The following is a 24,156-nucleotide window of genomic DNA, read 5'->3' as shown; positions in this document are numbered from 1 at the left end:
ATTTAAAGCAAGAGATACCACACTTTTAGGAGAAAAAAGAATGCATCCCCTTCTTCAATCCCTACTGCTGCAGAACCCAGTCATTATTTACACTCACTTTTCAACATATCATTCCCCCAATAAATCTGTTTGTTAATTTAAAGAAACTGCACTCAAAACCAAAACATCTCATAACCAGACAGGTGCTGAGCAGCTGGAAGTCATACTTCAGAAAGGATGCGTTTTAGTGTTTATATACACACCTACACAGTACACACACCCTTGGTTATATGATACAAGTAGAAAAATACTTAATAGTTGATCAGTATGAAGAAAGAAGCTTAAGCATGACGTTGTTTGCTCTCTCCTGCTGAAACATGCACAGGGCACTGGAGAACACATCTGTGCCCACTGCTCTGCAGAACAAGAGAAGAGTGCAGCCACACATCTGGGAGGTTCTCCATGCAGGTTCACTACTGACAGCACTGAGGGCAGAGCACGGCTATCAGGAGAGGCAAAACTTAGTAAGCTGAAGGAGCAGCTTGTCTGAGGACATGGATGGGCCTAATGGCAAGCTCTAAGCAGTCCTTTGCCTTTAACTAACTTGAGATTTGAGGTGTGCTTTCCTCCCCCCTTGATTTACCTGTCTGGAAAGAAGCCCCAGTGCACCAGCACCTGCTTGTCTTTTTTCATCACAGGTCTCAACCATTCATCTGCAAAGGGAAAAGAGATCTAGATCAGATTCAGACTGCAAAGCACATAATGCACTGTTTTGCCTTCCTACAGTCAAGCATAGAAAAGTTAATGCAATCGTCTCTGTGTAAGTACACTGCAGTGAAATTACAGTGTCCTGACCTGTAACAGTAATACAGCTGCCTGCATTAACTTTGCCATGCATAGACATTCATGTGCTCAGCTTGTATAAATCACAGATACTACATTAAGAAAATCATTTTAATACAGTGATTGCATTTCCTTCCCTGGCCATACATATCCATGCCCTAACGTGCTCATGACTAAGGCCCAATGGAGTCTGAAACACTCATCTGCTTCCCAGCAGCAGGAGCTGCTGGTGGGGCACACAGCACTGCCAGCTCCCCCAGGCCCACCCCATCTCCCCAAAGCTCTGCCTGGCTGGGACAGCTCAGAGTGAATCCTTCAACATGCCATCCAGCAAAGACACCAGCAACAACATGGTGAGAGATACTCTCCAGTCTGCCACAATTTTCTCATCACTGTGCAACTGAAAGGACTGAACCTCTCCCAAAACGTTTTCTTGTCAACCAGTAAATAAATATGTATTTCAAAACCTTCTTACGAATCCCCTTGTGACCTTCTATTGATCTCCACTTGCTCCACAAGACCCTCTCCCCAGCACTAAGCTCTACTCTCAACATGGCCCAGAGAGAGACCCTGAAGAGCTGCACACGTGGAACATCACTGCTTGAATTCACAGCTGTTCTCTCACCTCACTGCAATCCAGGGCTGATGCAGCTCTGTGTAGCACAGCTGCATGCTCGCTGACTGCAGAACTACCCCGTCCAACCCTTACCAAGAACCTGAAGCAGTGGTAAAAGCAATGCAAACCTGTGGCTAGACGTATATTCCCAGCAGCACAGAACACACAAAAAAGCACCAGTGGACAAACAGTCCTCCATCATCCCAGTGTGGAAGTGAATACTTCCATCTAGTGGAGCTGGGATGCCAGGGCGTACCAGGAACAGCTAGCTATGGCAGACCACCAGCAAGGACCTGCTACTTAACACAGGAGTACATCAGAGCTCTTCTTTGCTATTTGCTGAAGGCTAAAGCTGTTCAATTGCTCCTGAGAACCTACTACACAGAGAGACAGAACTCATCATAATAAAGCCAACAGTCTCCACGTATCAGGTCTGTTTGTTACAGTGCCCACCTTGACAAACCATGTGCAATGACAGCATTCCCAATCTATAACCCAGAAAGAGCAGAACACGGCAGAAAACTTTTCATTCTCTTTATCTTTGGTGTCTGTGATACCTTTCACACAAGTTGATTTGTTCCTCAGTTCTTCCAGACCCTTAGGCTTTGGTCCCCCTCACCCTGTAAGTTATTTGGGACAAACTCAATGTTCACTTGCTTTGCATAGCACTGAACACTGCTCTCAGCAATAAACACTGATTTCCCAACTAACCCAACTGCTAAGAGCTGTGTCAAACAAAGATGCTCAGAGGGCTGCAGCACCTCCCCTACAAAGACAGGCTGAGGGAGCTGGGCTTGTTCAGCCTGGAGAAGAGAAGGCTGCGGGGTGACCTCATTGCAGCCTTCCAGGACCTACAGGGAGCCTCCAAACAGGAGGGGAGGCAACTCTTGGAAAGGGCAGATAACAGCAGGACGAGGGGAAATGGTGTGAAGTTGAGGGAGGGCAGATTGAGGTTGGATGTGGGGGGGGAGTTCTTTGCTATGAGAGTGGGGAGGTGCTGGAACAGCTGCCCAGAGAGGCTGTGGATGCCCCGTCCATCCCTGGAGGTGTTGAAGGCCAGGTTGGATGGGGCCCTGGGCAGCCTGGGCTGGTATGAAATGGGGAGGTTGGTGGCCCTGCCTGTGGTGGGGGGTTGGAGCTCCATGATCCTTGAGGTCCCTTCCAACCCAACCATTCTGTGACTCTGTGTGTGATTCTCTGTTAAACCCAGTGCTTAGAAGCAGAGCACAGCAATTCTATCTGGAGTTGTTAATCCTATAAATGCTTTATAGGAGCTCTCCGGAGCAGGTTAGGAACATTCTGTGCCTGTGTGAAATCTCCCATAGGTGCTAAAAGAATTTTGTTATGAGATTATTTCCATTTCAAAATTGGAAAGCATCTTTACCATCATCCATTGAGGTAGGACTTGGATACACGTGGTGGGTGGCCTTGGATTTCTCCTCAGTTACTGTTCCCTGTGAGAAAGGTGGGGGGAAAAGACACCAGGTGAGCAACCATCTCATTCCCCCAAATACCAATTGTTTCCTTTTGCCCACATACCCCATGCAACCCAGAAAGTCACTGCAACTACAGAACACAACCTCTGAATAAAGTGCTAGAAAAAAAGCAATTATTTTATGTGAATTTCTAAATGCTACAATTTAAGCACCAACAGGAACTTCACTACATATGGCTGCCTTGAATAGGAGGACATTCTTAGCAACCAAGTCTGTACATTAGAAGACAAAACCTTATGGTCTTTTTAATGCTCTGACATAGTAACACAAAAGGAATATATCAGAAACAACAATAATGCTACACAATTTTGTGACCAATGTTCAAACATGAGCATACTTTCTATTCTTGAAGGTTTACAACAATTCACATAGAAGCAGCAAGAAGTGAATGTCACACGCTCACAAAGATGCCACAATTACACTCCAAGGGGACCTACATCATCATGGATGAAAATCCTGCTAGGTAGTTGGGGATCTGTTAGATATCTTCAACTCTTGGAAAGGGGAGATAACAGCAGGACGAGGGGAAATGGTGTGAAGTTGAAGGAGGGCAGATTGAGGTTGGATGTGAGGGGGAAGTTCTTTGCTATGAGTGGGGAGGTGCTGGAACAGCTGCCCAGAGAGGCTGTGGATGCCCCGTCCATCCCTGGAGGTGTTTGAGGCCAGGTTGGATGGGGCCCTGGGCAGCCTGGGCTGGTCTGAAATGGGGAGGTTGGTGGCCCTGCGTGTGGTGGGCGGTTGGAGCTCCGTGATCCTTGAGGTCCCTTCCAACCCAACCATTCTGTGATATCTGGACCATCCCACACACTACAGACACCACCACTCTCTGAAGATGAACAGTCATCTCCACAGAAAGCAGAACTTCACAGAGCTCTTTTGCAGAGGAGGAATTATGTTTTGGTACAGTTTGAGTGAGAACGTTATTCAGAATTTATATTCCATAACCAATGGACAGATATATTTAAAGGACTTAAGAACAGATGGAACAGTGTACAGAAAACAGTATGTGAACAACTGACCTGCAAGGCTGCCACCTGCCATCAGGAGGAGAGAAATGTTATGAAGCCTGAAGATGGTAGGAATACTGGGAGACTGCTCTGCTGTCAGAGGTTGAAATGTGACCACTTCTCTCCTAGCAGTAACACAGAACTGGGAAGGAGAGGAGGGGCTCTTTGAGCAGCAGCAAAGAAAAGAAAGCTGTGAAGTGAGAAGAATTTAAACTCCTTCAGGAGTGAAGGGACATGCCCAGGTGTGACTGAAGGATCCGCAGAGTGCCCGAGGCACAGTAATGGGAGCTCTCCCTTCATTGGCCATGAGCTGCAGAGGCCTCTCCAGGTACCTAACCTGAATCATATCAGTATGGCTCATCTATTTCCTACAGAGCTTCAGGTAAAAAATACGCAGACACCAGGAAAACAGGAAGCCTTCCTAAGCTCTGCCTTCACTGCAGGGAAAGGGATGGACGACTTTACAGCAGCTCTGTGAAGGATATAAGCAGAACGTGAGGCTTTGCTTCCTGCCTCTGCCAAACTGAACGCGTCTGGAAGCACAGCCAGGTGTAGGAGTTGGTGGCAGACAAGTACAAATGCTCACCCTGCTCATCGCCTGCTTTAAAGGTCCTCAGTTATCATTCTGCTGCTTCTTATAAAGAAATCAGCATTCATAAAGAAAATCACTATGAGAAACAGCAACAACTTCATCAGCAGACTGCAGAGAGCATCAACCCTCATCTCAGCAACAGCAAGCACCTGGATTCAGCTGAAGAACTATGAGTGACTCGAGAAAAGCTATACGGTTAGGGCTGAGAAGATGATTCATAACCATAACACAGCAAATACATTTAACCTGGAAAGCTTTCCCTATGGCTACCAGCAGTGAGTTCTCTTCTCACGAAGAGCTACAGAGCACATTCCTTCCCAGCTCACCCACAGCAGTGCTCCACTCGGTCCCATCTGCCCAAAGAGTTCACATTCCAGAGTATTTCCCTCAAGAGAAGTGAAAGCCCACTCATGCTTTAAAAGCAGAAGCCATTAACCTTGTTCAGGCCATCACTGAGTATGTTCAGTTACAAACATGTTGACTTGTGGAAATGCACTAACAAGAACCTGATGTTGCTCGTGCTCTGTTCAGCATAAATAAGTAAAAAAAAGAAAGACCTAAAAAGGCAGCATTTTTAAGATTGAAACTTCTTTATGCTTGCTCCCACACGTCTCGAACAGTTATGCTATGCACTGCCTTTTTTGGGCTCAGACTTGGACAAACTGTGAGCTTCTGCTTTACGTAAGCAGAATTCAACATTAAATCAGCTCAGGCCTGCAGCAACCTCAGTGAGAAAACACATCTCACACTGCTTGCTGCTTTAAGCCTCGGAAGCTCATTTACTTTCAGAGCAGAGTAATGATTCAGCACCCACGTGATGATAACCACTAATGGCATTCCACAGATGGCTGACCTGTGGGAACGGACTTCTTGCTGCTGCCTTGTGCTGTCAGACACAGCCCACACATCACCAGGATGCTGCAGTCACGCACACACACTGTCCTAGGAAGTGCTGTGTCGGTTACCTGGTGGCGTTTGACGATATCCTTCAGTTTATTAGCCAGCTTCAGCTCTATGTCTGGAATGAGGTAGATGGTTGGTCTGCTCAGACAGTTGTTCTGCGGAGAGGAGGCAAAATAAGTAATTAGCAGACCATTTGGGACAGAAACCAAACAATTCCTATCACAATCACCAACGCTGCAGAAAGCTCAAAGGGACCCAGAAGTGTCAGACAGGTGAGATGTGCTAAGTCCAGCCCCAGAACCCCTCGGGACAACATTGCCATGCCCAGTCCCTGCTGCAGCCTCACCCTCAGCTCATTTCTGCAGTGTGCTTATTGCCCATCAGAGGGCTGTTGGCACAGGGAATGGGAACACAACCCCCACGTAAGAACCACAGCAGTTCTTATTCCTGCTTTCACAAAACATTCTCAATGAAAGTCACACCTTGGGTTTCAAAGCATTGTGAAAGGACATTCATTAAAGGGAATATAAGTTGAATATAAGAATACAAGTGTGTCAAGTAAAAGCCCAAATCTGTCCCACTGCCACATGGCTCTGTGCGCTCCCACAGCCCTGACAGGGATGCATCCCATTCATTTGGGATATAACATGCACATTACTATGTATTAGACAGCTATGTGACTTTAATGCTTTTTAAACATGAAGTATTGTTTCTTCTTGTTCTCTCCTCTTATTTCCATTTTGGACAATCACTTGGAAGTTACATTTGTTGTTATACTGTCTGACAATAAAAGACAGAGCTCAGGCTTTAGAGTTTGGGAAAAATACTTTGTTATTCTCATCCAGCAGTACAGAATACTTTGTTATTCTCATCCAGAGCAATTAACTACAGATGGAGCTCCACAGAACTGCTACCTGCTGCCCTCTGGTAGCAGCAATGGAGCTCTGACAGAAGAAGTGAGGGTCAAAACACATCCCAGCCCTGGAAAGACTCAATCTCACTACAAAGCTGGAAGTCTCAAGGAGGGAAGACTGGATGCGCAGAGCAGCAGTTACTCAGCCCTGAAGGTGGGACCTGCATGGGATGATGGAGATACTGGGGATGCACTGCCCAACCTTACCGGCATTCTTTTCCTCACCCTGCGTGTATCCACCAAATATCAGTGTGAACACTGAAGTTTTCAAGTGCTAACACAAATGTGATCAAGAAGGGGAGGGAGAGGGAGGGAAGTGCTTAATACTTAAAGAGAAGTTAAAGGGGAAGCTCTTCAGCGGCTCACAGCTGAGGTAGATAACAGCAAGACAAGGGGAAATGGTGTGAAGCTGAAGGAGGGCAGATTGAGGTTGGATGTGAGGGGGAAGTTCTTTGCTATGAGAGTGGGGAGGTGCTGGAACAGCTGCCCAGAGAGGCTGTGGATGCCCCATCCATCCCTGGAGGTGTTCCAGGCCAGGTTGGATGGGGCCCTGGGCAGCCTGGGCTGGTATGAAATGGGGAGGTTGGTGGCCCTGTGTGTGGTGTGGGGTTGGAGCTCCATGATCCTTGAGGTCCCTTCCAACCCAAGCCATTCTGTGATTCTATGCACAGAGAACTCTGTGCTCTGCTCTGAGCCTCTTGCCTGCACTAGTGTCTTCTCAATGTTCATGAACATCTCCACGTTTCGGTCCATCCGGGATGGGTTCTGCAGGTCAAACCTCCGCCTGTAGAGGGAAACCATTCAAAAAGTATGAAAGGATTCAACTTTCCCCTGCTCAGAAGCAAAGAATCTCTCATGTTACACATGAAAAACAACACACTGTGGAAGCTACATGGGAACACTCAGGGCACAATCAAGTAGTTTTGCTTTGCTTGGCAGCCCTCGAGTATAAAAAAAAAAGCAACACAATGAAGGAGTCAACAAAATGAAAATGATTTGCGATAGGTTTAAGAAAAACAAAGGCTGGAATTGTCCAGCAAAGCCCTGCAGAAGGGTTGTGTGTTCCACTGCAGACACAAGGGGTAATTCAATGGAAACCATCAAATATTCAAGGCAGGTTTCAACAGCTGGAGGGGGAAACCCACAACCCAACGGTGGACTTTGTCCAACTGCTGGGTGCTCCCAGCACCCACCCCAAAATGCAGCCCAGGAACACGGGCAACCCCTCAGGGAGGGCCCTGAGCCATGAGAAGGGCCCCACGCACAGCACAGGGCAGCTAACAACCCACATCAGCATTACAGAACAGCCCGAGTTGGAAGGGGCTCAGAGAGACCATCGAGTCCAGCAAGATGACTGTCTTTATGGGACTGTGGTACTTTAAGCTCCCTGCTGCAGTGACAAAGGAACTCAACTCTGGGAGTGACAGTGCAGATAGAAGTGCCTGTGAGAAATGGGGAAGGGCAGAAGCACGAGAGCCCCAGCAGGCATCCTGCAGACCCACCTGCATGTGTCGCAGATGAACAACCTCGAGTGAAGGACCTGAATGCCGTGCCAGGGTCAGGCTGGGCACTGATAGCACTGCATGAGCCACGGGTACGGAGCTGCAGGAGTCCAAGGCAGGCTCAGCACAGCACAACATCGCCCTGGGGCGGTCAGGCACTGCCTGCTGCACCTCCCTGCCTGTGCAGCTTTGGAAACAGCCACCAGCAGGGGCTGAGAGTGCTCTGAACTGGAATGCTGAGCTGGCAGCCAGGAGTGGGACAGGGATTTCAGCATGTAGAAATACTTCCCACAGCCATGAACTCATTACCCTGGAGAGCTGCTCTGAGTTCAGAGTGCAGCTTCAAGCACCAGAATGCAGCGCTGTGCCCATACGTGTCATGACAGTTTCTTTTAGACACACGCTTCTTTCCAGTAACACCTCAAATCAATGTTTAAAGTTCAAAAATACGCTACAAAGGTAAACCAAAGCAGGACTGAAGTCAGAAAACCCATGACTGCACAGCCAGGGCATCACAGCAGCACTGCTGAACGTAACAGACCCGTCAGCTGAGACTGCCATGTCTTCCTTCACTGGGGGCTCTCAGCACATCAGACAGCAGCTGCCCAATGCAGCACCAGACAGCATCAGAAGGCTCTTTCTACCCTCCATCAGTAGTACAGATGCACCCCCTCCCTCTAAAGAGCTGGGGAACAAATGGCAGAGGATATCCTGGCATGCCCATTGTCTGTGCGTGTGGGAGCTGTGTGCTGACTCAAGGCAGGACAAGCACAGCACAGCTCAATGCACTGCTGTACTGACACACACAGGATGCTGAGCCAAGGCCCAGCCACTTCTCCAGGACTCATGCATTGATGTTTCATGGTTTATTCAAACCATGTGTGCTTCAGATTGGTAACGTTCCAAGGAAGCAAATGGCAATAAATGGTAAATTAATGCAAATGAAATCTACCTTCCTACATGGCCAACAGCTGTCAGTACCTCTGATACAAAGGCGTGTAAGGCACTCTGGTTTGATCAAAGCTGTTGCATTTGGTTGCCTACAATCTGCATTTTGGATTCATTAAATGCTATTCGTGCCCCACACTTTTGCAACCCATACTTGAAGAGAAGCACACCCATGTACCAAGCAATAGAGCTCTTTGTAAAGGAGATGAAATAGCAGTACTAATCCCTCCCGTGCTCAGATTACGGACACCTCGGGCAGGTTTTAGCCACCAACCACTTCAATGGCAGTGACAGACAGGGTATGTCCAGCTGCACTGGGTAAGTGCACTTTTCAGACATACCTATTATGGCGAGGAAAGGTACTTCTCCTATAAGACAGATCATTCACAAACAGGTTAAGCGAGAGCGACAATGCAAACCATTAAAAAAAATCATATTTCAGGCAAAACACCACGTATTATTTGGTTGGGTCAGTGAAGGACACATTCCAAGATCTAAATCTGATTCTCAGAGTTAAGTTCCAGTATTACTTCCCTCTACATCCCACATGCACGAACACAAGGCACTACCCACTAGTGCTGAGGAACCAGCAAGAGAGTGAGAAGAGAGGAGGCAGCCGTGTGCCTGCGCTGTGCTGACGAACTGCAATGAGTGAGAACTCAATTTGTTCTGGAATAAAAAAGGGGAACACGGAAGTGGCTCCTACTTGATGAACATTTACCTGCAGGCAAAGAGGCAGCAAGGCAATCTGAATGCTGCTGCACACAGAACACTGCCACCAGGCACTGCGCCCCAGGCGCTGGCAGTAAGGAAACAAAGCCTGGCAGCACTTCACTCCTTCCAGCTCTCCCATATATAAGCAACTCAGATATCCAATGTGCTGACGTGAGTATGAGCAACTCAAAACCAACCAGCCCTACCAGAATAACTGGATTTTTGCCTTTTGAATTGCTTTTGTGGGTCACAGAAACACAGCCAGTTCCAGGAACGCTCTTACAGGTCTGCACAACATCAGATCAAGAGTTATTTAAATGCCTGTACAAAACCCATCTCTGCTTGCTTTTATCTTAAGACTTCTCATCCTCATTTTCCTCCTGATGCTCTCAAATACAGTAACTCATGCCTTCCTGGAAGGACCTTGATGGACCTTGGAAGGATCTTGATGATCAGAGGGCTGCAGCACCTCTCCTATGAAGAAAGGTTGAGGGAACTGGGCTTGTTTAACCTGGAGAAGAGAAGGCTGTAGAGAGACCTCATTGTGGCCTTCCAGTACTTGAAAGGAATGTATAAAACAGGAGGGGGAACGGCTGTTTGTGAGGGTGAATAGTGATAGGACAAGGGGGAATGGTTTTAAACTGAGACAGGGCAGGTTTAGGTTGGATATGAGGAGGAAGTTTTTCCCCCAGAGGGTGGTGACGCACTGAACAGGTTGCCCAAGGAGGCTGTGGATGCCCCATCCCTGCAGGCATTCAAGGCCAGGCTGGATGTGGCTCTGGGCAGCCTGGGCTGCTGGTTGGCGACCCTGCACATAGCAGGGGGTTGGAACTGGGTGAGCACTGTGCTCCTTTGCAACCCAGGCCATTCTGTGATCCATTCTATGATTCTATGACTCTAACTTAGAGATGCAGAAGCCAGAACTACGTGGATATCACATAAAGAGCTTTAATACTCATGTCAGTGGCACAGGGCAGTGCTTTAACTCACACTCCTCATTTATGGAGGCTGAGAAGCAGAGGATCACTTTGTTTTTATGTGTCTTTGCAACAAATCATATTCCCAGCTACGACTAAACCCCATGGCTCAATGCAGTAATAACAATTTGTGTCTTCTAGATGGGAAGCAGATCCTACAGGAAGGGGTTAATTTGCTGTGTGAGATGGCAAATAAATGCAAAAAAAAAAAAAGTCTCAAGTTTGTAATCAACTCCCAACCTCAAAGCTCAGGAGCTCAAACTTGGACAACTCGTCTTTAAATTGAGGAATGTGGCTGTTCCTTTAGACAAAGCTACCATCAGCAAAGCAGGGAAAAAAGTCCTCTTCCCATCTCCAACTCCCTTGCCTACCCAATTCTCCAGCAAGTATTAAATCTCAAGGAGTCTGCATAGGCATTTCATGTGCTTCATCACATGCAAAAGGTGTATAAACCAAAATCAGAACTTACCAGCCCTGTTCATTCTTATATTTGTAAGCAGCACCAAGAATGTGACATAATGTACCTCCAGCTTTGAAATCCATGAAGCACTTTGCCTGGAACCAGAAAGAAAAGTGAGCAAGGTGGCACTCAGGAGTGTTTCCTAATGCATAACGAGCACCAAATCACACCCATTAGCATTACTGACAAATGCTTTAAATCCATTCGTCCACCAGGCATGGGAATGACACGGAACACTGCCTTCCTTGGCTCTAGGGCTGCTAAGGGAAAGAGAAGCAGCTCTGGGACATATCACATAACTGCTGTCCAAAACCAGCACACAAAAGATCCTTCAGAAGCATTCAAAAGGAACAGAGCTGCCTGTGCTGCACCACCTGTTCAGAGCTCTGCTGCGCACCCAAAGTGCCCCAGAGCCTGAAGCACGGTGGGCAGCTGCCCCTCAGGGGGCCATGGGATAACAGAAGGAAAGAGCTTTTAGCAATGACACTAAAACCAGGAGGCAATCGTTGGTGAGACAGAATCCCTTCACTGTTTCACCTAGCAAAATCCATCATGAAAAGGCGACTGAGATCAACTGGCCTCACAATCTGCTGCTTTAAGGGCTGCTTCCTCACTACCTGTCGTTAAGCAACTACTATGTGTTTCAGTGAAGGTTGTAATTGACATTTTCTTATTTGAGAACTAACAAGGTTGGACAAGCCTTTCAGTGCTGTAACCACGAGGCATGTGCTGCAGACACATCTCTGCCCCATACCCAGGCACAGGGCTGGTTCAGCACCGCATCCCTGCCAGCTGCAGCTCAAGCAGAGCCAGCAGCCTCAGTGCAGTGCCAGGCCTCACTGCTACCTGCACTCAAAGCACTGCTGCAGCCCTCCCCTCACCACGTGTGCTTTGTAGTTCCTGTTCCTTTGGCAAGATCCTTCTCAAGGCACACAGGATGGCAGGCACAACAGGGCTGAGCTCTGAATGCAGTCACGAGGATGCCACTGGTAAAGGCGTACCAAGTTTGAACTCGAAATGCTCCCAGCAACCCTTAAAGGCTGGGACTTCTTCTGTCTGTCAGTGCAGGGAGTGACTGGCGAGCTGTCCTGGACTAACGAGGTAACTGCACTGCTACAGACGTGCTCCTGCCTTTTTCCAGCTTCAATGGCATCACAGGTGAGATGGCTTCATTGGAATTTCTAGTTATTCAGGTGTCAGGTGTTTCTAATACTTGAAGGAAGCATATAAACAGGAGGGGGAATGGCTGTTTACAAGGGTGGATAGTGATAGGACAAAGGGGAATGGTTTTAAACTGAGACAGGGCAGGTTTAGGTTGGATATGAGGAGGCAGTTTTTCCCCCAGAGGGTGGTGACGCACTGAACAGGTTGCCCAAGGAGGCTGTGGATGCCCCATCCCTGCAGGCATTCAAGGCCAGGCTGGATGTGGCTCTGGGCAGCCTGGGCTGCTGGTTGGCGACCCTGCACATAGCAGGGGGTTGGAACTGGGTGAGCACTGTGCTCCTTTGCAACCCAGGCCATTCCATGACTACGATTATAAAGTCATGCATCAGTGCCAACAGGTTTGATTTAATGCTTAACAGTTCACATAAGACGCTCACTAGGAATTAAAACGTTCCCCCAGCAGTGAGGAAATCATCTCCAAACGTGTACCCAGACCTCAGCCCCTTGCAGAGGATGTACCACTGAAGCCACGGGCTGAGCAGAGCCCCAGCACTGAGGGCAGCAGCACAGCCCCAAGGAGACAGAGCTGCATGGCACTCACCGGGAGCTTGGTGAAGGCAGGATTGGTGACGTGTTTCCCAAAGGCATCTTCCTGGAACTGCAGCAGCTGCACCACCAGCCCAGCCAGCGTTTTGTTGGTAGGAGCATCTGCTTGCACATACTGAAAGACAAAGCACACAGGCTGCCTTGGCACAGAGGCTGACACAACACGGAGAGAGGCTCACTGAGTCCCCAGGCTGCTTGGTCAGCTGCAGAGCAGAGTTCAGGGATTGCTGGGGATAAGGGTCAGGTATGGGGCGAGCGCACTGCACCTATCTGTGCATCAGCACGGATTCCTTGCAGCCAGCAGTGCCTCACAGAGACATTGACCACCTCAGTCTGACTCTATTCCTAATACAGCAAGTGGCCAACTACAGCCCAGGCAGGCACAAGGCTTCCTACAGCAACTTCAGTGCATGCTTTAGGACCAATCACTTCCAAACGTCACACAGATATGGAAAGGGGAAATCAGAGAAGGTAAAATCACGTTACTCCCAATGTAACAGTGTGCACTAACGGGATGCAGCCTTCTCACCCAGACTGCTGATAGTAGAACAAACATGACTTGCTCACACAGAACATGTGGTAACATCAGCTCCCCTACAGCCACTCACATCCATGAGCTGGGAAACCTTTGTGCTTCTTCCACATCAAATCCTCCTAAAGCCCCTTACAAAACCACAGCTGGGACATTCAGAAGATGAAAGTGACAGCGTTACACAGTGGTCAGACCTCCCAAGCCTCCCCAAGTGCTATCCACACTGACAGACCACAGCAGCGTTCCCTTTGTGTCCTACAGCACTGCACAGCTCCTGCCATACACGTGGGACGCAGCCCAGCTGCTCCAGGGCACAAACAGCCCCAATTCCCCGAGGTGTCCCAGCTCCACACCTAACACTCGGTTGGGAACACAGCTCCATCAGACCCAAGGCTGCATTTCCAAAGCTGAGCATCCCTGCAGGTTGTGAGCCTTCCATCCCACTGCTAACAGCACCAGCACACCTTTTACCCGCGCCTTACACCAACAAGGATGACTTAAATGCACACAGTGCAGTATATACTTTCAAAGCTCTTAGTGTGTCCTATCTGCCATCTGTTCCGGCGTGGTGCCACAGCCAGCAGTGTGTAGATGAGCACATCTCAGCTCCAGAGCTCCATCTCTTCGCACATTTCAGCCCTTGCATTGCACACAGCCCTGAGCAGAACAGCCCCCAGCTCAGCAATGCCTTTTGCCACGCGACCAAGAGAACAGCAGCTGCAGGGCAGGGCGCTGCTGTACAGCACTCAGGGTTGCACCAATGTGAAAACAAAAGCACGGTGAGCACCTCCCAGCAAAGCAGAGCTGTAACGCTGTGCCTTCCCTCTGCGTTCTCTGGGGAGGTGACAACAGTGCAGGGGCTCTGCAGCCCCACAGCCTTCACTGCTCTGCCAACAGTGAACAGCACACAACTTCATAACCACAGTAACTCACCCCATGGGGGAAGCCCACCCAATGCTGCTATGTTTGCTTCTTTAAACTGGATAGAAGTCAACGCTGTTTGTGCTGAGTCTAACTGTACTGGCAAATAGTAAAGCATCAAAAATGTATGAAAACAGCAAACATTGGCAGCTTGAGTTAACAGGGAAGCAGTACAAAGCAGATCTGTACTTATGGCTGCTGGAAAATAGAAACCATTGGCAAACCAAGACCTGAATTCAGCCAACCCACACAGCACCACAGCCGCCTTATGGCACCAGAAACCCACTGTGATGGGGACAGCAGCCCTGGAGCCACTCTGCACTCACTGCCTTGCCATCCTTGTGTACGGGAGCCTTCCTGCCCCAGCTCTCCCCTTAGGGGGCCACAAGCCTTCAGAAGGAAGCAGAGCCACTCCTCTATCACAGCAGCCAGGAGAACGCAGGTCTGCCCTGCAGGCTCCGGTGCAGCAGAGCTATGATTTCCTGATGGGCACCCCGTGGTTTTGGAGGAGCTAATGAGGCTAAAGCCATGACTGCAAGCTTCCCTCTCCTCCCCACAGCAGCCAGAACCAGCTCCAGAAGCACTGCATGGCTCCTTTACTGTGAGGGTGATGAGACACTGGCACAGGTTGCCCAGTGAGGCTGTGGATGTCCCCTCCCTGGAAGCACTCAAGGCCAGGCTGGATGGGGCTGTGAGCAGCCTGGTCTGCTGGGAGGTGTCCCTGCCTACAGCAGGGGTTGGAACTCCATGACCTTAAAGGCCCCTTCTAACCCCAACCATCCTATGACTCCACGATCCCCAGCCCAACAGCTCTGGTGTAAGAGGACTGTGTCACAGCCTGACCCACACTGCACACTTCCCAGTCAACCACAACTACAAGAAACCACTGGAGAGCAGAGAGGCACTGCCTGCAGGGGAAACCACTGATCCTCTCTGGCAGATTTGCCATTACAGCTGCATGGGAAAAGCCTTTGTCACAGACAGCACGGATGGATTTGTATACCCAGCATCGCTGTGGCTCCTGACCTCAACCAACCCCGTCACAGCGCTGCATTGCAGACTGCTGCACAGATATCCCTTCCTTCCCCAGACAAAGACCATCCCATCCCAGATAACTGGGCAACAGCCAAAGGCAAATCAGCACCACAACACTTGGATTTCACTTACAGCCTTGTTCCTTTTTGTAACAGCCAGAACACAAAAGAGCTGCAAACACAGAGAAATGTGCAGCCTTAGAGGTCCCTGAGCAGCAACACAACAAGAAGTGAACTGCCCAGTTTGTCCCTCGCTCCTCAAGTGCAGGCTGCACTTCTGCACCACCTGCATTAAGGGAACAGGGCTGAGGACAGAGCACACGGTGGGACGTGAGGAGCAGAGCCCACCCTCTGAGCTTCAGAGAGCCATCAGTTCTGCGACTTATGGTCTTACAGCTACTTCTACAGTGGTACTTCATAGCCAGCAATACCGATAGGTGTAACCCCATGGCAGTGGGTTTGCTCTGGAGCATGGGACGAGAGCTCCCGCTGCTGATGACCAGCCTAGGACAGGCCTTGCAGGGGAACCAACACACGGGGTGTCGCTCACTGCAGCGCTGCCCACACTGTGACAGCTCTCAGCACACCATGGCTCTCCTGTAAAATGGCAGGGGCCGGCTCAAGGTTATTTTAAAAAGCAGCAGGCTGATCGCACGCTGGTCGGCATTTCATAGCATCACAAAATGGATTGGGTTGGAAGGGACCTTAAAGGTCATATCACCATGGAATCATAGCATGGACTGGGCTGGAAAGGACACCTCAGTGTCCCTCCCCCCCCAAGACCCCACCCTGGTCCATGGGCTGGCTGCCCCCCAGCTCAGGCTGCCCATGGCTCAGCCACAGCCTCAGGCACCTCCAGGGGTGGGCACCACAGCTCCAGGCAGTGCCAGCACCTCACTGCCTCTGGGTGAAGGATCCCCCCTCACAACTGCCCTAAATTTCCTCTTCTTTGGCTTAAAGCTACCCCCACCCCCTCCTATCACTGTTAGTCACTCTCCTTCCTGTCTATCAGCGCCCTTTAAGTCCCAGAAGGCTGCAGGGAGGTCTCCCGAGCCTTCTCCCCTCCAGACCAAACATCCCCAGCTCTCAGCCAGGCCCCAGAACACAGATGCTCCATTCCCCAAGCGCCCTCATGGCTTTCTCTGGCCAGAGATTTCCTGACAAAAAGGCAATGAAAGAACAAACCTTCCTCCCCTCAGGAACTCAGCAACAGAAGTGCCATCAAAACGGACTCCAGTTAAAGACACACACCTTTGCAGCACCACTTCTTAACCACCACACAAAGCTCCAAGCACTGTGCTGACCCACACATGCGGCTGCTCTCCACAGACATGTGGCCAGACTGGTACAACACCTCCAAACACTGCGTGGCGTTTAACCCTGGGCAGTCCAAGAACCCTTCTGGAAGACCATGAGGCAAATAATCGAGCCATGGGATCCAGGCTGGATGTGGCTCTAGGCAGCCTGGGCTGCTGGTTGGTGACCCTGCACATAGCAGGGGGTTGGAGCTGGATGAGTATTGTGGTCCTTTGCAACCCAGGCCATTCTGTGATTCTATGACCACAGAATGGTTGGGCTGAAAGGAACCTTAAAGATCACAGAACAATTAGATGAGTTGGAATGGATCCTAAAGATGAAAGAAGCATAGGATGGGTTGGGCTGGAAGGAACCTTAAAGATCACAGAACAATAGGATGGGGTGGAAGGGACCTCAAAGCCCACCCGGTTCCAACAGCTGCCCCAGAGCAGAGTTACTCTCCTACAAGTTCCACTTCAGGCCCAGCTATGGGAAGGACACACCGCCATCGGGCAGCGCCAGCGCCTTAAAAACAAGCAAAGCACAGAGAGCGACGAACGGTATGAAAGAGGAACGGGGCCGGAACAGAACGGGGACGGCCCCACGTGGGGATCGGTGGGTGAGGGGTCCCGAGGGGGCGGTGAGGGCGGCTGGGGAGCAACGCGGGGCCCTCAGAGGGATCCTGCGTGTCTGAGATGGGGTCGTGGGCGGCCCCTGAGGGGAGGGGAGCCGGGGAGGTTCCTAAAGGGATCCTGAGGGGCTCTGAGATGGGGTCGTGGGCGGCCTCATAAGGGGGGGGGGTGGGGGAGCCGGGGAGGTTCCTAAAGGGATCCTGAGGGGTTGGGGGGTCCGGAGGGGACCCCGAGGGGCGGCCCGGGGAGCGCTGCGGGGGATCCGGAGCGGCTCCGCGCCGCCGTCGCCGCGGCCCTTTGTTGGGCTGAGCCCTCCCAGCCCTCCCCGGGCCGCCCCCGGTACCGCCGCCGCCCGCCCCCAACCGGGCCGCACCTTTTTGTAGTGCTTGCCGAGCCACACGCGGACCGAGTCGAGCTGAGACACCGTCTCGGGGCTCTCCCAGAACTTCCCCGTCGGGCCGCCGTCCTTCCGCCTCGCCACCGACAGCGCGGCCAGGCCCGGGCCTCCCCCGCCGACCCCCACGGCCGCCGCCGCGGCGGCCCCGGGCCCGCTCCCCCCGCCCGCTGCCACCGCCGCCGCCATTGTTGCCGCCGCCGAGCGCCGCCGCCGCGGCCCTGCGCCTCCCCCGAGCCCCGCGCCGCGCATGCGCCCCGCGCCGGGCGCCCCGCCCCCGCTGGCGCCGCTCGGGAGCGCCGCCGCCCCTCCCCCACTCCGCGCCGCCGCCGTCTCGGCGCGTGCGCCGCTCGCCCGCCCGCCCGTTCTGCGCGTGCGCGGAGCGCCGCCGCGCCCCTTTCTTCCCGCCCACGCGTGCGGCGCACGCGCGGTGCTGCGTCCGCCCGGCGGGACCGTTAGCGCTGAGGTGGAGCGCGGCTCGCGGGGTGCGCTGTGGTACCGCGCAGAAAAGCGGCCTCGAGAGACCGCGGTGCTGTTTGATGAACGTTGTGAGGGGATCTCGCCCTCCTTCCTCAGGCCGAAATGGCCTGGCCACACTGACGGTTATGTCTGTGGTGACTTTTAACTCCCTCTGTGCCGCTGCTGCTGCGCGTCGATGGGTTTCGCTTTGTTAAATGCGCCCTCTGGTGCTCGCGTGGTCGGCTCTGCTCTTCCCTCAGCTGTGCCGAGTGCTCTGAGGGGCTGGCGGGGCCCAGCAGAGGCTCGCAGCCAGGAATGGGATGAGGGGAGGTCTGGTCCACCCAGAGCTCTTCAGTCTGCCCCTTCAGACCCACACGGATCCTTAACATACCCCTTCTGCCCCACACAGAACCCCTCAATCTGCCCCTTCTGCCCCACCCAGAACCCCTCAATCTGCTCCTTCTGACCCACCCAGAACCCCTCAATCTGCCTCTCCTGCCCCACCCAAGATCTCAATCTGGCCCTTCCAACCCACACAGAACCCCTCAATCTGCCCCTTCTCCCCCATCTGACCCACGCAGAGCTCCCCACTGCCCCACGCTGTTTGGGACAGGAGCTGAGGGACGCGGGGAGGAGCCCACGTTGTTCTGCTCCACACACCCAGGTTGTGTTCCCAGCAGTTGGTGGCAGATGAAAATTTCTGATAGCACCTTTTGGGATAATTTCACGTTATAGGGGTTGGACTTGATCTCTTGAGGTCAATTCCACTCCCTGCAATTCTGTGATGCTCTGTGTTGGAAGTCACTTTGTCTCTGCGTGGCTCTTGGTTGTTTTTTTCCTGCTCAGGAAAGAGAGGTGGTGGAGAGCCCTTTACCCTGTCATATTTGCTCGTCCATCTCAAGGACAGCTGACAGCGAAGCATCAGGTCTGCACTCCTTGTGTTTGCTCTCAGGTAGGGCTGCCCTTACGTTGTCTGTTCCCTTTACTTCTGAAGGCAGCTGACCCCTTGCTGCAGGACAGCAATCCTAGCATTCCTCAGCAGAAAGGAGCCAACACCTCACAGCTTCAGCCAGCAGCCCAGGCTGCTCGTTCAGATCACATATTAGGAGCAAATTCTCCTCCAAGGAGTGGTAAGGCATTGGTACAGGCTGTGCAGTGGCTGGTCACCGTCCCTGAAGGTGTTCAGGAGCCATGGAGATGTGGCACTGAGGGACACCGTGGGCACGGTGGGGGTGGGATTGGAGTTGATGATCTCAGAAGTCTTTTCCAACCGTTATGATTCTATGATTCTGATCACCTGCAACGGGATGTGATGGATGCCAAGCAGCAGTGCCAATGGACCCATCCTCAAGCAGCAAGGCTGCAGACATCGCTCCTTCAGTGACTTCAGAAGGGCATGTAATAAACAATGCAGAAGACAGGGAAGTTGAAAAACACGACTAGGAGTAAGTTAGGTGCCAACATAAACAGCTACCCTACAGTGAGTTCTGAGGCTAATAGGATTCTTTGAGAAAATTGTGAAAGATTAAGCAGAGGTTATCTTACCTTGTTCTTTCAGATGCTGGCACAGACCATGAGGCTCTCCTTGCACAGTTTGGATACCTGAACCATCAGAATCCTGGCGGGTGAAATTCATTGCTTGGGGATTTTGATCAGAGCAGTGAGTGCGAGATATAAACTACTGTGGCTGTGCATTCTGTGGAGTGAAAAGCAGAGAAAGAAGTCGCTCAAGTTAAAGCCTGGAACCAGAACGGTACAGAACCAATCTCCTCACTGTTCCCCCAGATCTGCTGATTCAATTTAGAACGCCAGCTTTAAATCAGCTTTAAGTCTGCCACGGTGTGAATGCAAACCCACATTTTAAGATCAGTGGACACTGACGGTGTGCTGTTCACACTTCCAGGAGCACCAGTTCAGTTGTCTGCTGGTATCAAGGCACGGCCTTGCCATCTCCACTCACATCCCTTACTTTCCACTCTTACCTAAAAAGCCTTCCAGAGCAGACGCTGTGCACTTGAGCCCAAAGAAAGGGCAGATCTGTTCTGAAGTGTAGGACAGCACTTAGAAGACTGTCTGTAAGGATGAGAAGGAAGTTCAGTTCCTCTGGTAGCTTCAGAATTTAATCTATAGCAAAGTTAGGTTGTTTTTTTGTTGTTTCTTTTTTGGCAGAAAGCACTATCTTATGATGTGGGCAATTGTCTGAAATATGTCATGTAGGTGACCCAGTCCCACACCCAGCAGTAATCGCCAAATTCCGGGTCAGTATTGGTTTTGAATGACTTAAGGTGCAACAAAGAATGAAGTTGCTTTATCCCGGTGTTCTTCACCCATGTCTCAGCAGGCACCCACGCTGCATCCTTTGAGCAGTTGTAGCTCATGCAGCTGTCAGAAAATGTACTTTAGATGCCAGTGTAGTTGTTTCAAAGAAGAACATGTGAGCTGAAGCCAGGTGACGTTTACATTAAAGTAGCTTGGTAAGTAGCTACCAGCCCATACATGCTTCCATTTCAGACTTGTCTTCACATTTTAATTCTTCCCAGCTTTGCTTTTACACACCAAAGCCACAGTATCACACTGTTATGATTACTAATATCTTTTTCATGTCAAGAACCCAGTCCTTCTCTACCAAAACTGAGTACCCTCACCCCCATTGCTTCCTCCATCACTTCCAGGGCAGCTCTGGCATCTCACAGCAAGGCAGCATCGTTCTGCTCTCACTGCTTACAGACAGGGATTGCAAGTTGGTGCAGCTCTCAGGGCTGTGCAGGCAGATCTGTGCACACACAGATCATTCAGGCAATTAAAGTCAGTAACTGGAGAAGCTGGTGGAGCCCGTCAGCCATCTGCTTTGTTGGAGGAGGAGGGCCTACAGTGAAGCCCTGCTGGAAGCTCTGTTAGTTATGTAAAGCAGTAAACCGAAATAAGATTGGTGTGTGGGGAGCACTGTAAGGTGAGGCACAGTTTGGGCCAAATCACTCCATCTCCTCCGTACAATTCAATGACTGCATCGCTCCATTGGTGCTTCAGTAATTAATAGCCCTCTCCTTCCAAAGCATCTCACGGCTTCTCAGGCAGTTGCTGTCCTTTCACTCATCCTGAGCACCAAGAGAAGAGTTAAGCATTAAGGAATGAAAAAACAACAAAACTTGTGAAAAGAAATAAGACAAACCAGCAAAGCACACTGGCTGCTACAGACAGAACTGCTCCAGCTGAAGTGACCTGGAGGTACTTCCATGTGCCCATGCTCCTTGGGCCTTCTTCCAGAAGGAAGGATTAGCAGCAGTATGATCTCTCAGTCCCTGTCCCCACTGCACTGCTCACCAACCCATGAAAACATCAATTCCAGCTGTGATGAGAGGCAGAGGTCTCAGAAGCAGGAAGCTGTCCTAATAAAAGCCGAGACAGATGTGTTGTCGTCCCACTGAAGGAGAGGCAGAGAACAATTCAGCTTTCAGCCACGCAAACAGCACGTGCAAACCTGTGGGCATACAGCTGACGGTCCTTTGTGCAGGCAGCAGGTAGAACAGTTGGGAGACACAGCAAATGAATGGAAAGCAACCTCTGCAGCAGTAAATGCTGCCATTGCTGGCAGGGCAGCACAGGAAGCGGAGAAGTCCTTGGCTGAGTGTAAGTGCTGCTCAGCAACAACTAAAACATCACTGTGTTATCAGCAGTGTTTTCCTCCTAAATGCCAAACGGCACCAAGCTGCTGTAAGGGCTGTGAGCCATCGCAGCCACAGCCGGGGCACGAGCCAAAGGAAAAATGGAGAAAGAAATATGAAACAGTGCAGTCACAGCTCTCACAACAGGAGGCTGAGCTTTGTAGGAAGCTGATGGTTGACAGGGCTGTGACACGCTGCATTACCATTTTGCTGATTAGGCTCTATTTTATCAATATTTCTGTTATGTAGCTGAACTGTATGAGCAAAGCAATGGACACACAAAGATTTCTTCAATTTAAAGGAACTTCTTGAATCAAGATCTCTGTGCAGTTTACAATGAAGAACAAATGAAGCTTTCTTCCTTTTATCCTGGTGGATGAAACACTGACCATGAGCCAGCAGTGCGCTCCTGCAGCTCAAAAAGCAGATGGGATCCTGGGCTCCATCAGCAGAGGGGTGGCCAGCAAGGACAGGGAGGGGATTGTCCCTCTCTGCTCTGCCCTTATGGGGCCCCATCTGCAGCACTGCACCCAGGTGTGGGGCCCCCAATACAGGAAAGGCAGGGAGCTGTTGGAGAGGGTCCAGAGGAGGACACAGAGATGCTCAGAGGGCTGCAGCACCTCCCCTACAAAGACAGGCTGAGGGAGCTGGGCTTGTTGAGCCTGGAGAAGAGAAGGCTGCGGGGTGACCTCATTGCAGCCTTCCAGAACCTACAGGGAGCCTCCAAACAGGAGGGGAGGCAACTCTTGGAAAGGGCAGATAACAGCAGGACGAGGGGAAATGGTGTGAAGTTGAAGGAGGGCAGATTGAGGTTGGATGTGAGGGAGAAGTTCTTTGATATGAGAGCGGTGAGGTGCTGGAACAGCTGCCCAGAGAGGCTGTGGATGCCCCGTCCATCCGTGGAGGTGTTGAAGGCCAGGTTGGATGGGGCCCTGGGCAGCCTGGGCTGGTATGGAATGGGGAGGTTGGTGGCCCTGTGTGTGGTGGGGGGTTGGAGCTCCATGATCCTTGAGGTCCCTTCCAACCCAAGCCACTCTATGACTCTATGATTCTGTGTGATTCTGTGTCTGCTCATGAGATCAGTACCTGCTCCCTCACTGATGGAAGCAGCTGCTCCCCTTGGGCTCCTTCCACACCTCCATTCTTGGATTGGTGACTCGAGAACTCATCAGAATTATCCTCCAACCAGGAAGAGTTTTGTCTGCATACTTAGAGCATGAAATCCATCCTGCAGGCCAAGCTTACTGTTCTGAAATTGAGATAAGCACCATCTAACCCATTCAGAGTGACTGGGAACCAGCACAGACATGTGGTATCACTCCCATTTTTATACTTTTTCTTATGTTCTGAATTGGGAATGTTTTTGTCAGCCTGAATCATGAGATACAGATGCACAAATAACTGCCAAGGGCATTAAATTACAGGCTTTGTTGTGCAGGCAGCTCGCAGTGGTGACCCACAGCTGACGCACCACTGCAGCCCTCATCCCTGCTGCTTTGCACCAACTTCATCTGCAACTGCAACACAGTTTGACTTTGCTTACTGGCCCAGCAGAATTTAATAACTGGTGAAAGCACTACAACTGCTAATGAGCCATTTGCACGTTCTCGGAATGGCCACAGATGATTGAGACAAACCAATACGATTGTTTTCTTACTTTAGAGTTCACTTGACTGAAAGGCTTCAGTTCCTGGAGCTCTGCTGTCCTTCAGCTGTCAGAGACAACACGAGCTTGAGATCACTGCAACAACAAACGTGACTGGCAGTAACGTTTAAATCCAGGCAATATTTATCACTTCTTAAGAGTACTGCAAAGAGTAAAAACCTGCTGCTTCATTAGGCTTGAGGAGCTTTACTGTTCTAGCCTTACAAAGTAAGGAAGAAAAAAGAGTAAAAATATGCAAGAGCACCACCTTTCTGAGTGTGAGGGGTACTGCTGTGGAGACGGGTGGGAACATCCCAGCGTTTAGAAGTCAGCACTCACAACCTCAGGAGGAAGGCTCTGGAGCAGCCTGCCAGGAAGTGTGGGATGGAAGGATCCCAAAGCGGTCTTCAGGTGCATTTCCAAAAAGGCCCACGTGCCGTGGCTGCCTGCAGAGCTGGGATGAGACCGGCGTTCTGGGATGGAAGTGGTCCCTTTAAGCTGAAAAGCCTCCACAGTGTCACATCTTGTTTGCTCCATTCTCAAACAAACATCCTGTTGTTTCCAGGCAAAGAGGCCAAGCAGCAAACTGAAGTTCTCAGTGACCATGAGGTTGGCTGTGATTGTCACTGATGTGCTGAAAGCTGCAATAGACACATCCTCAAAAACCTGCTTAGGAAGCAGAGATTGTACCTGGAAGAAAAGCTTCCAAGCTGCCAACTCATAGTTTAGCTCAACATTTCTATGCATCAGAGAGGGAGAACAGCCCATGCATGGGAGGCAGTAAATGCAGGAACTATAGAACTCAGGAACTGAATAGCTGCTGGGAGTGAAAGCGATGTAATGGGGACTGCAGGCTCGATG

General features: G+C 50.8%; 2 protein-coding genes and 1 long non-coding RNA gene across 5 annotated transcripts in view; 1 reads left to right on the top strand and 2 right to left on the bottom strand.

Moving 5' to 3' along the window:
* Window positions 1-17,785, bottom strand: part of SMARCC1 (SWI/SNF related, matrix associated, actin dependent regulator of chromatin subfamily c member 1) — a 67,565-nt gene extending 49,780 nt beyond the window's left edge. For 2 of the 3 annotated variants that reach the window (XM_025147375.3, XM_046927752.1), the window contains exons 1-8: window positions 17,509-17,785; window positions 12,716-12,835; window positions 10,960-11,045; window positions 9,141-9,167; window positions 7,052-7,133; window positions 5,499-5,591; window positions 2,823-2,892; window positions 623-692 (exon numbers count right to left, since the gene is read on the bottom strand). In XM_025147375.3, the coding sequence (XP_025003143.3) occupies window positions 623-692; window positions 2,823-2,892; window positions 5,499-5,591; window positions 7,052-7,133; window positions 9,141-9,167; window positions 10,960-11,045; window positions 12,716-12,835; window positions 17,509-17,781 (821 nt within the window). In that variant the 5' untranslated portion in view covers window positions 17,782-17,785. The remainder of the gene's footprint in view (window positions 1-622; window positions 693-2,822; window positions 2,893-5,498; window positions 5,592-7,051; window positions 7,134-9,140; window positions 9,168-10,959; window positions 11,046-12,715; window positions 12,836-17,508) is intronic. The other variant, XM_015281170.4, reaches the window with a different exon arrangement.
* The window catches only part of GIMAP7L5 (GTPase IMAP family member 7-like 5), a 598,436-nt gene that overhangs the window by 167,209 nt on the left and 407,071 nt on the right, over window positions 1-24,156 (bottom strand). The window lies entirely within an intron of this gene.
* LOC124418180 lies at window positions 16,777-22,208 on the top strand. Its single transcript, XR_006936275.1, has 3 exons — window positions 16,777-17,118; window positions 18,835-19,433; window positions 19,547-22,208. It is a non-coding gene; the product is annotated as an uncharacterized LOC124418180 (long non-coding RNA).

The sequence above is a fragment of the Gallus gallus genome, chromosome 2, assembly GCF_016699485.2.
Source record: "Gallus gallus isolate bGalGal1 chromosome 2, bGalGal1.mat.broiler.GRCg7b, whole genome shotgun sequence".
In the NCBI taxonomy this organism is placed as follows: Eukaryota; Metazoa; Chordata; class Aves; order Galliformes; family Phasianidae; genus Gallus; species Gallus gallus.
The sequence above is the reverse complement of the archived record's forward strand: the minus strand, read 5'-3'. Positions and strand labels throughout refer to the sequence as shown.